The sequence below is a fragment of the Gorilla gorilla genome, chromosome 16, assembly GCF_029281585.2.
Source record: "Gorilla gorilla gorilla isolate KB3781 chromosome 16, NHGRI_mGorGor1-v2.1_pri, whole genome shotgun sequence".
Taxonomy (NCBI): domain Eukaryota; kingdom Metazoa; phylum Chordata; class Mammalia; order Primates; family Hominidae; genus Gorilla; species Gorilla gorilla.
The window spans coordinates 94,135,230-94,147,316 of NC_073240.2; the positions used below are offsets into that span (position 1 = coordinate 94,135,230).

At 40.1% G+C, this 12,087-nt stretch overlaps 1 protein-coding gene across 6 annotated transcripts in view; it reads left to right on the top strand.

The window, feature by feature from the left end:
• CHD2 (chromodomain helicase DNA binding protein 2) overlaps positions 1-12,087 on the top strand; it is a 144,824-nt gene that overhangs the window by 37,228 nt on the left and 95,509 nt on the right. For 5 of the 6 annotated variants that reach the window (XM_055364203.2, XM_031002048.3, XM_055364206.2 and 2 more), the window contains exons 7-9: positions 4,151-4,382; positions 7,070-7,156; positions 8,857-8,918. In XM_055364203.2, coding sequence (XP_055220178.1) covers positions 4,151-4,382; positions 7,070-7,156; positions 8,857-8,918 — 381 coding nt within the window. Of the gene's footprint in view, positions 1-1,203; positions 1,277-4,150; positions 4,383-7,069; positions 7,157-8,856; positions 8,919-12,087 lie in introns of all 6 variants that reach the window. The other variant, XM_063698855.1, reaches the window with a different exon arrangement.

Consider the following 12,087-nt stretch of genomic DNA (forward strand, 5'->3'; position numbering starts at 1 on the left):
GTGCATTGTTAAATTTCTAGGAATCACTCTCCTACACAAACTCAAAAACACATAGCTGCACTCTTGAAGATACGTAGAAAGAAAGATATTTATGGTTACAGTCAACAGTTTCGAAATACAAATACTCTACTCAGAAATATGGAAAGTGTATCAGAGATATTTGCAACTTATTAAGTGAAAAATCTGAAAATAACCTAAATGTACCGTTAATAGGAGAATGTTATATAAAATGTAGTGAATTTATAGTATAAACCAGTTCAAAGGGAATGAGATGGGCATCCATATAGACATATCCTGATGCGGGCGTTGGCATTCCATTACGTCCTATCTGCAGTGCTTCCCACTTTTCAACACAGAACACTATAAACATTTCTAGTTGGGCTGTTCTAGTTATCTTCAGTAAACTAATGCTGCCTTTTGTGGGTCTCTAGTTGGTAAAGATTTTCAGTCTTTTTGTTGCTGTTGGAGTTTTTTGTTTCCTAGTAGTGTGTAGACCTGTTGTCTGTGACAGTTTTATTGGTGGTGATTGCCAAAACATGATTCTATTCTTAAACTTTTGTCTGGAGTTAAACATTATAGTAGTTGAAAAACTAAATACGTTATTTCAAAGGGGAGGCAAATTGCACATTCTAGCAAATGAATGTGCAATTGAATCCTTCTCTAATATACCAGGCACAAAGAACATCAAAGGAGATACGCTTAGTAAGTTTACTGGGGAGGTTGACAAGCGGCCAGATTACTCGATAGTATGGGACAAGTGCAGGCAAGGTAGTGTAGATGTTAACAGCTGCCGGAGCTTTGGAGTGAGTCTTTCTAGGTCAGCATGTGTGTCATTGCTAAAAGTATAGACAGCCAGCAGGGCATGGTAATTGAAGCTCAGACTTGAGATGTGGCTGCCTGTTTTCCATCTCGGTGGTGGTAACTGCTATGACATATGTCAGTATTGTGGAAGTATCTGATAGGTATTGAGCTTAGGATAGGAGACCAAAGGATGTTTTCTGGGAGAAGGTGATACCTAAGGCCACAAAATTAGAGAGGTATTTAATTTGCTGTGTCCGCAGTGGGTGCAGGAGCTAGAGGGGAGCAATGCTAGGTCTGGAGTCTGGAGCAGTGGGGGTGAGGGAAGAAATGATTAAGTAATGTGCCTTGAGAAATTGTCAGAGGCCAGGTTTTATAGGGCATGCTAAAATTGGATGTTATCAGTGACCAGAAGACCCGGATGCCTGGGAGGTGAACAAGCCTTCAGCTGCCTTTGCTATGGGAATACAGTTTCCAGGTACTGCCTTGCCTAACATTCCTTTCAAGTAGACTGCCCTTTCTATTAAATAAATCCCTTACTTACGAGGAAATTCTGGAGCTGTCTCTGTACCTGTCTGTCCATGAACAAATAGTGGAGGCAAAACTAATAAATTCTAGCTAGTGTCATGGATTGTGGGGTAACGACTCACTAATGGGTGTTAGCTGGGGAGAATTTTGTGTTAGAAGGGGAATCTCAGCTTGGATGTGTTATGCTCAGATTTCCTGTTTGGGTAGGGCTTTGGCGTTTATAGGGCACTGCTTTCATAGCTGGCATTAGATGTTCTTATGACACTACTGGTAGATGTCACATAGGTTGATACAGGTTAAAAGATGACACAGGCCTGAGGTGAGCTAGGACTGAAATGGAAGCTGCGATGCCAGAGCCCACAGCTTTTAAGTGTTCCTATCACTATCCAGCTCTCCTCTTTCTTTTTTCTTTCCTGTTGACAACCTGCCTGGTCACAGATATAAAATAAATGACTCAGATGCTTTAGCCACCTGGACTAGTCAGCTTGGACTGTGCAAAGGGTTAAGGAGTCAGTAATTGTAATGAGGTCTTGAAACTGTTGAGTCACTTGTTACAAGGAAGCCTGTTTTGGGACCTTGTGTAACAGGGATAAGAGTTAATAATGTTTTCTGAGTCTCTAATCTTTTGGCCCCCTGTGGTAAAATAGAAAGAAATGAGCTTTAGATCCACACTTGGATTGGAATCCTGGCCCCTCACCCTCTTCCTCAATTTCTAGTTTTGTCCATTGGCCAAGTTACATAAAAGAGGTCAGTTTTTTTCGTCATTCATATGGTGATAATAACGCCTAATAGTATTGTTCTTGGGAATAAGCAAAATAATACATATAAAGTACTTAGCCTAGTGTCTGATACCTATTAGGTGATCAGGAAGTTACATGGTTTTTCTCATCTTTCCCCACTTCCCAGTATTGAGAACCTCCCCTCGACCCCTGCTCTCCCATTTTTTCTCATTGCTTCCTCATGGTAACTGAAAGGCCTCCGTATTGTAATGTGCTGTGGGTCGCATGGTGTTATTTGCATCAGTCCCAGTTTGCAGTGTACTGCCCTGTGCACCTCTAGAAGATGCAGTGATGGTAAATATAGAGCTTCCCCTTACCCTTTCAGGTTTTGTGCCACGTGTCTTATCTCCTGGCTTCTGAACTCAGGGACTTTCCTGTTAATGTTACTGTAGGTTCTGGGTTTTTCCTTGCCCCCCTCAGAGCAAAGATGGGTAGTTTTCAAGCAAAAGAGTAGAGTGAACCGTCCACCTCTTGCTGTAGAGTCCATCCATTTGAGGTCTTTTTGCTTCAGAGTATCTTCCCCTCTACCAGCATGCCCCTCAGTTGCTTTTTCACCATTAGAGGAAGATGAGGATATTGTTTTCTCTGTGCTTGAGATTGATACTCTATCACCCCTCAGTCTCTGTGGTTTCTGTTTTGTTCCTTTAGATGACATCTACCTACTTAGGTTGCTGCTCCCTACGGGATGTTTGGAATGAAGAAGGGAAGGGAGATGTGTGGAGGCCAGTAGCAGTCTTTATTGGGTTGGGTGTTCTCATTAGCATCAGAGTGCCCTTTTGTTTACTTACTTCTGTTAAGTCTACCACTTCTGGATCTCACTGCAGATTATAAGGCAGGGCCTCTGGACTGAAGTTAATGTGTATAAATTTTTATAAAGCTCTTCAGATGAGCCTAATTTGCTCCTGTTAGTGAGAACCACGATTGGATAATTGCAACCAGTTTGCATGCTTCCTCTTTGGGTGAGATGCTTTGTTTTTTTTTTGTTTTTGTTTTTTGGAGACAGGGTCTCACTGTGACACCCAGGCTGGAATACAGTGGCAAATCATGGCTCACTGCAGCCTCGACTTCCTAGGCTCAAATGATCCTCCCACCTGAGTTTCCTGAGTAGCTGGGATTGCAGGCATGCACCATCATACCCAGCTAATTTAAACATTTTCTTGAAGAGATGGATTTTGCATATTGTCCAGGCTGGTCTTGAACTCCTGGGCTCAAGCAATCTTCCTGCCTAGGCTTCCCAAAGTGTTGGGATTATAGGCTTGAGCCACTGTGTCCAGCTTGTTTTTTTTTTTTTTTTTTTTTTTCCTGGAGACCGAGTCTCACTCTGTCTCTAGGCTGGAGAGCAGTGGCGTGATGTTGGCTCACTACATCCTTTGCCTCCCAGGTTCAAGCGATCCTTCTGCCTCAGTCTCCTGGGTAGCTTAGACTGCAGGTGTGTGCCACCACAGCCAGCTAATTTTTGTATTTTTAAAAGAGACGGGGTTTCACCGTGTGGGCCAGGATGCTCTCGATCTCCTGACCTCGTGATCCGCCCGCCTCGGCCTCCCAAAGTGCTGGGATTACAGGCATGAGCCACCGTGCCCGGCCTGCTTGGTTTGGTTTTGTTCTGTGTTTTGTTTTTTTCTTGTTGACAGGGGAATGATACTTAACAGATAAGACTTCCTGGATTCATATATATCTGGTTTCAAATCATACTGTGTTAACTAGGTGTGAGAGTTAAATACTTATGAGCCTCCGTTCAGCCTCATTTGAATGAAGGGGACAGTAATATCCATGTTCAGAGTTTCTGTCAAGAGCCTGTCCGTAGAAATAACCTGTTCTGTAGCATCATGTAAACATTCAGGAAGTGGTAGCTATTGGGGATTTTGAGAATGGTAGCAATAACGTTATTTGGAATGTAAATGTATAAATGTGAATTTGAAGATTTTGGTCTTATATTACCAAAATTACTATCTGCAAATGTTTTACCATGAGAATTTTTTTTAAAGCAGATTCATGTGTCAGTTCTTAAATATTTTTAAATCTCTCTCTCTCTCTCTCAAAATAAGTCACTCAGCCTCTGAAGAAGCTTCGGGTTCAGACTCAGGCAGTCAGTCGGAAAGTGAGCAGGGAAGTGATCCAGGAAGTGGACATGGCAGCGAGTCGAACAGCAGCTCTGAATCTTCTGAGAGTCAGTCGGAATCTGAGAGCGAATCAGCAGGTTCCAAATCCCAGCCAGTCCTCCCAGAAGCCAAAGAGAAGCCAGCCTCTAAGAAGGAACGGATAGCTGATGTGAAGAAGGTATCTACTTTGCCCTGCAGTACAAATGTGCTGCTAGCCTAGGACAAGCTAGCAGACCTTTGTTGTTTATGAAAACTCATTAGTATATCTTGATGATGAAACCTACAGCCATTTTTTCTAGTAATATACAGTAGTATATCTGAGGATACAAATGAAGACTTCTTTCTGCTCTATTAAGGAAAATAAATGACCTGAACCATCCAATTATAGGGAGGAAAGACAAATTTTTATATGCTTGGTTTTTAACTTTATTTATTTATTTTTGCAACAGAGTCTTGCTCTGTTGCCCAGCCTGGAGTGCGCAGTGGCACGATCTTGGCTCACTGCAATCTCCGCCTCCCAGGTTCAAGTGATTGTCCTGCCTCAGTCACCCAAGTAGTTGAGATTACAGGTGTCTGCCACCACGCCCAGCTAATTTTTGTATTTTTAGCAGAGACTGGGTTTCATCATGTTGGCATTCTGGTCTTGAACTTCTGACCTCAGGTGATCCACCTGCCTCGGCCTCCCAAAGTGCTGGGATTATAGACCTGAGCCACCATGCCCAGCCTAAAATATATTTTTAAGGTTAAAGTGAGCAGTTCCGGAAAGTTAATAATATGTAGTTATAGGTTGGATGGACCTACAAGCCGGTCAGAATGATTGCACTGTGCCTTTGATAATCATTATCCTAAAATGAGAACTTCTAAGGAAGGCTCTTGGTTTTCTATGTACACATCCTTTTCACATGGTAGCTCTCTGCCCCCTTCCAAAAGCTTATTACTCATGTAAGAGTACTCAGTAGTGAGTAACTCCACATAGTAGATTTTTCATGGAAGAGTTGACTTAGATATCGGCTCTCAAAAGGACAAATAAGAACACAAGATAATTTTAGGATGTAAACATTATAATATATGCTGTAATAAAGTCATAATAGTTGAGCTAGAATGCCTGGCTGATATCTTGAAGTGATAAAACTAGTTGGTGTAGTAACACTGAAATGATTTTGCCCTCCCAGTTAATAAGGGCTCCATAAAAACCTGTGTTGAGTAAAAACTTTCATAGCTCTAGCAGAGGGCCAGGTGTGGGCATGGATAGACAGGCTAGAGTAAAGCGCACTTTCCCTCCTTCCTTTCTCTGCCAGGTTTTTTCAGAGTGTTTTATGTTTACTGCCTCTTCCTATATTTCGCACCATTTGGTTATTCCTAACTCCTTCTGTTTGGACCTTTTGTCCTTTAACTCCAAGGTGATGCTAAGGCCGTTACAGAATCTGTGGACTTTGGGTTATGTGATTACATTGGATTCTAGTTGTAAAATGCCTATTCTGGGCCATCTTTTCTTTTGAAGCCTTGATTTTCTTCAGCTTACTTCATCATTTTTATGTTGTTGTTGTTAAAGTCATTGTTGATAATGTCCTTTCTTAGTGACATTTTTGGATCATTTTACATAAAGATGAGACAGGGTCTTGCTCTGTTCCCCAGGCTGGAGTGCAGTGGTGCAATCACAGCTCACTGCAGCCTTGATCTTCTGGGTTCAAGTGATCCTCCCACCTCAGCCTCCCAAGTAGCTGGGACTACAGGCACGCATTGACACACCTGTCTAATTTTTAAATTTTGTTGTAGAGACAGGATCTCCCTACGTAGCCCAGGCTGATCTTGAGCTCCTGAACTCAAGCCATCCTTCCGCCTAGACCTCCCAGGGTGGTGGGATTACATGCCTGGCCCTACACTTTTAAATACAAACATTTCACAAGTCTCAGCTAGTGGCTTCTTTTGTGCATGTTCTGAGCCTTACTTTTCCAAATATTCTCATGACGTTAGCTGTCACCTGTAATTTGATAACCCATATTTCTCATCTCAGCTTTTGCTACTTGCTTAATTTCTGTTACACCTTTTCATGTCAGTGTTCCACAATCCATTCAAATTCCTTTTGCTTATGTGTGATTCTGTTAAAAGAATACAGAATATACTTAGTAGTAGTTATCTCTGGGGAAGAAAGTGAAAATGATTTTTCTCCTCAACTAATCTGCCTTTTAAACTTTTTAAATCACTGGTGAGGATTGTTACAGGTCTTAAAGGTTGTTACAGGTCTACAGAAATCAGGTCTTAAAGGCAAAGGGCTAATTACTGCTACAGAATAAAAATAGATGTGTTAGAGAAAGGGTGGCAGTGGTTCTCATTCTGAGAACTTCTAGCTAAGTGTTAGCAATGCCTCATCTGCATTTATCTGGGATGTTACATGACCTGAGGAACTTAAAGAAAAATACAAATTCCTGATTCTTACTTAATTAGACTTAATGGGGGCTTTGCCGCTTGTATTTTGAGTTTCACAGGTGGGTTAGTGCAGTCAAGACTGAAACTCAAAGCAGTAGGGAATTTAAAATTTATCAGTAAATACTTTGTCTTTAGTGGAAGCAGCCGCTGTCTTACCTTTCTGTATTATTCAGCTGTATGTTTATATTTTAATGATGGGTAAGCGGTATACCATATAGATTTATAGCTGTTAAGTAATGAAGACATTGTTAAACTAATATTTCCTAGGATAATATGCCTATTTTAAAAAAAATGGCGCTTTATTGTCTCATAAATAAAACTAGCAAAACAACCCTTTTGATACTTCGTTACTTGAATTCTCTTCAATTGCAATAAATGTTTGATAATAATAATGGGGGTCAAGAAAAAAGATTAATGCGTGGTCTCTTAATTTTACAGATGTGGGAAGAATATCCTGATGTTTATGGGGTCAGGCGGTCAAACCGAAGCAGACAAGAACCGTCGCGATTTAATATTAAGGAAGAGGTAAGGAAAAAATGTTTTAAGGGCATGCATTTAAACTCCCTATCTTACTTCATTCTTTCTGACTCTGGTATGTATTACCATTAAAAGGACTGAACTTCAGGCATGGGGGTTAAGTGATTCTAATATGAGCTATCTATGACCAGATACAGTAAGGCAAGAAGTTAATAATCGAATAAAAGAATCTAACCAGAAAGATCATATAATAGTGAATTTTTTAGTAGAGTATTATACAGAACTGACCTCAAAATTGTTTATTTTTTAAGTTGTCTCTCATAGTGAAAATTGATTATACATAGCAAGAAGTTTACTTTTTTAAGCCCCTAACTTCTAAATCTCCCAGATTTTTATTAAATGGGTAACTTGTTTGGTAAACAGAGCAATAGAGATAGTTTTGGATTTATTCCTGAAAGAGGAGGGAGTGCTTAATTAATGTATCTACTTTTATTTAACTTCTTAAATTTAGTTTCCTTGCTCATTTTTAGTGTGACATATAATAAAATGAGTTTCAAACATACTTACTCTAATTGTGAGAGATTGAATAGATTGGTAAGTTTTTTAAATTGGTATTCTATACCAGGCTTGGTTGTCTATAGAATCAGACTTCTTTCACCTTTCTCATTTTGTGTGATATTTTTGTGGATTCTTATTCTGAATTAGGTTTATAGACTAGATCCTGAAGAGAGATTCTTTTGTCTCAATGAAATGTCTACTTTCTGCTTTCTTAGGAGGACTATGCTAGTCTTAGCTATATAACGTACTTCTGATGAAAGTTAAATATTGATAGCCACAGGTCAGTGAGTTGGGTGTGGGTCTTTAAATAAATGTACCTTAAAAATCTAATTCACCCTAACATCTGCATTACATTTGTGATGTTTTATTTTGAGTGACCTCTGAGTTGTTTTGCCTTTGCTTTTGTTTTCCATAGTGTCTCGCACTAGGTTACTGAGCCATGTTTGTTAAAACCAATCACATAGTTGTAGAAATCTTTCCCTCTTTTACATATTAATTAACACATTCTCTGTAGGGTACAAGATTAACAGCAATAGGAATAGTTTGCCATTTTCCTTAATTGTGGAGAGAAAGAGCTACTGAAATGTCTGTGACTGTAAGCTTTCCTTGGCCTAGTGCTGTTAGCAGAGCACTGTTGGCTCATGAGTGAACATACTCTTAAATGAGTCTAAAATGAATACATCAGTGGTTGGTGCCTTTAAGGCACACTGACTAAATGTTGTGGCATTTTTATTTGATATTCTCAATCTGCAGTATCCAGTATGGTCCCCACTACTCACATGTGGCTTTTAAAATTCGCATTAGTTAAAATTAAAACTTCCATTTCTCAGTCACACCAGTCACATTTTAAGCGCTCGGTAGTCACATGTGGCTGATGGGTACTGTATTAGACATTGTAGATACAGGACATTTACATCGTTGCAGAAAGTTATTGGATATTGCTGTTCTGGAAGTCAAGCTGAGATAAATATTTCCTGGCTTTAGAGATAACTCAGTGATAGCAGAGAGATATTAATTTTCAAATCAAAAGAAAAGGGAGTTCCACCAAGCAAGTGCTTAGGTTTCTTTGTGTCTAAAAGCTCATATTGAATAATGGTATATTGAGTAGATTGTTGATCCAGGAGATAGTGTTGTCCCGAAGAACTGTGAATTAAAGTCTGTAATCATTTTTCCCCCCTCACACACTGAAGGCAAGTAGCGGGTCTGAGAGTGGGAGCCCAAAAAGAAGAGGCCAGAGGCAGCTGAAAAAACAGTAAGTCTTTCATGGGGGAAATTATTCAATCTAGTAGTTTCAAACTTGTCAGCATTTCTAGGACTGCCTTCGTTGTGTCTTTAGTCTACTCCAGGTCCCTTAGTCTGCTTCTGTCTCTCTTACTAGCTCGGGTGACTGTCTACCTTGACCTGTTGCAATAGCAGCAGCAGCATTGGAAACTCAAGATTCTCAGTTTAACACATGGAAGGGGTCCACGTATACTCGGGCTTTTGCTTGGGATAAATCTCAGCTTCTTCCATCGGGTTAACCCAATTAGCCCATTGACTTTTTTCAGAAAAATATGTATAAATAACAAGTACACAGGTATTTGGTATTGTAGTAAGCAAGGAACAAATGTAGATTTGCTATTTTTATGGCAAAATTATATTGGCTGAACATCCATTTTGGTACGAAATTACATATTGATGTTTCTGCATAATTTTAATGTTGCAGTTCCTAAGCCAGAAAAATTTAATTTGTGGACTTAATGTGGAGTTTCTTTATAACATAGATTTATATGTTGATTTTTTAATTTAAAAAGTTCTATTTATATGATATGAAATTATTTGATTTTTTTTGAGAAATAATTTTTAAAGTCATTTTTTGGAGAGGGTGTGGGTCCCATTGACAATCTGAATTCTATAGCTTCTCTCAAAAATGTAGATATTCAAAACTTCGTATACCAGTTCAGGGGTTCTCATGTTAAACAGTTGTCCATGGCTTCTATTAAGAGCTCTAGGTACATATGCTCTGTTGTAAAATATTATTAATCTTTAGTAAGTGGCCTAAGGCAAGTCATTTGAGATTTTAAAACCCATTTCCTCATCTCCAAAAAAAAAAATACCATCTACCCAACAGGATTATTAGAAACTATGCTAAGATTTTGTGACATTAAATAAATGTAGGGTATTACAGAGCCTTACAGAAAAGTCAGGTACTTAATTTTGCCCTGCTAGAGTGCATTCAGTTTTCGTTTGTGTTTTGGAGAAATAGTAACTGTAAGCAAACCTGCACTTGGCATCTTAGAAGGCTTTTGTTCTGCCCCAGTCTCCTGGTCTGCTTGGGAGACTATTATCTGCTTACTGGTCTAATGGCCTTTTGAGTATCTTTCCTGAAATGTCCACCTTGATTACACCCTGGGAAATCCATGCATGTAATCATTACTTCACCATCTGGCTACATTCCTTTGGTCTCTTGACTGCAAGTTAAATGGTGCTATGCTTGAATTCTTGACTTCCTATTTTAATGGCCTTATTTGTGTGTGCAGAAGCCAGCGTTTTTTTCAGTCACTGTATAATACATTGCATTTACTCTGGTTAATGGCTCATAGTCTTGTCAGCCTTTTTGTTTTGTTTTGTTTTGAGACAGGGTCTCACTCTGTTGCTCAGGCTGGAGTGCAGTGGCTTGATCTCAGCTCACTGCAGCCTTGGCCCGCTGGACTTAATTGACCCACCTAAGCCACTCGAGTAGCTGGGACTACAGGCATGTGCTATCATGCCCAGCTAAGTTTTTAAAAATTTACTGTAGAGATGGGGTCTTACTATGTTTCTCAGGCTGGTTTCAACCTCCTGAGCTCAAGCAGTCCTCTGGCTTCGGTCTCCTAGGATTACAGGTGTGAGCCACTGTGCCCCGCCACTTATCAGTCTTAAGAATTCCCCAAAGTTGGCAACCTTCAGTAGCATATATGGACCTTTCTTTTCCTGAGTAGAACCTCTTAGTTCCTTGCAGAGTGGGATCTGTCTTCTTTTTCATATTGCTTCCCTACCCTAGGGCTGTTCATAGGAACTGCCTTGGGCTGAGATAGTTCCCCTCATGTTCCTGTGTTTGGGCACTGGGCTAGCCTTCGTTTCTGCTATTCTCTGGCCAGCTGGTGAGTATTGTGGATTTACAGAGAGCTCTTCTCCTGAGTCACCAGTTGAGATTCCTGAAAGATTAATTAGAGGAGGTCTTGTAGCTGCTGACACTCAAGTTGCAAGGCACTTTGGGAACCTTCTGTGATCCAAGCTGAGCAAGTGTAACATAACCTAATGTGTGGTCACATGCATTTCAGAATTCAGACTCAGAGAGTGAAAGGTTTGAAATATTGGCACAAAGAAATGCTTTTCTGAAACCCTGAAGATTTTATTCACACATTTTAGAGTTTTTAAAAAGGGACCATTTTGTAAAATTGGCTTAAAAAAATTAATTCCAAACTTTAGGAAAGTTGCAAGAATAAAAGTGCAGTACAAAGGACACCTTATATACTTTATCCAGATTACCATTTTTGCTCCATTTGCTTTATTATTGTGGGTGCTGTTTATTTAAGAGAGAGGGTCTTGCTCTGTCACCTAGGCTAGAGTGCAGTGGTGCAACCTTGGCTATCTGCAGCCTCAATCTCCTGAGCTCAAGTGATCCTCCTGCCTCAGCCTCCCAAGTAGCTGGGACGACAGGCATGCACCACCATGCCTGATTTTGTATTTTTGTAGACATAGAGGTCTCACTACGTTGCTCTGGCTGTTCTCAAACTCCTGGCCTCAAGTTATCCTCTCACCTTGCTCTCCAAAAGTGTTGGGATTAGCATACGTGAGCCACTGCACCCAGCCTGTGTATATTTATATATATACAAACATAATGTTTTTTATGAACTATCTGAGACTAAAATTCATAAAATTTTACCTTTTATCCCTTTACCTTAAATATGTAAGGTGTATTTCTTAAAAATAAGGATTTTCTCTTTATAAGCACAGTACAGTACAGATTCAACTTAGATTTAAACCATTGCTGACGTACTTTTTTTTTTTTTTTTTTTTTTGAGACGCAGTCTGGCTCTGTCGCCAGGCTGGAGTACAGTGGCGCGATCTCGGCTCACTGCAACCTCCGCCTCCGGGGTTCAAGCAATTCTCCTGCCTTAGCCTCCCGAGTAGCTGGGACTACAGGCATGCGCCACCACGTCCAGCTAATTTTTTCTGTTTTTATTAGAGATGGGGTTTCACCATGTTGGCCAGGATGGTCTCAATCTCTTGACCTCATGATCAGCCTGTCTTGGCCTCCCAGAGTGCCGGGATTGCAGGCTTGAGCCACCGCACCCGCTGCTGATGTACTTTTGTCTGATTCATATTTCAGTTTTGTCAGTTAACCCAATAAAGTCTTTCATAATATTTTTCCATCTCTACTACAGGATCTAGTTTAG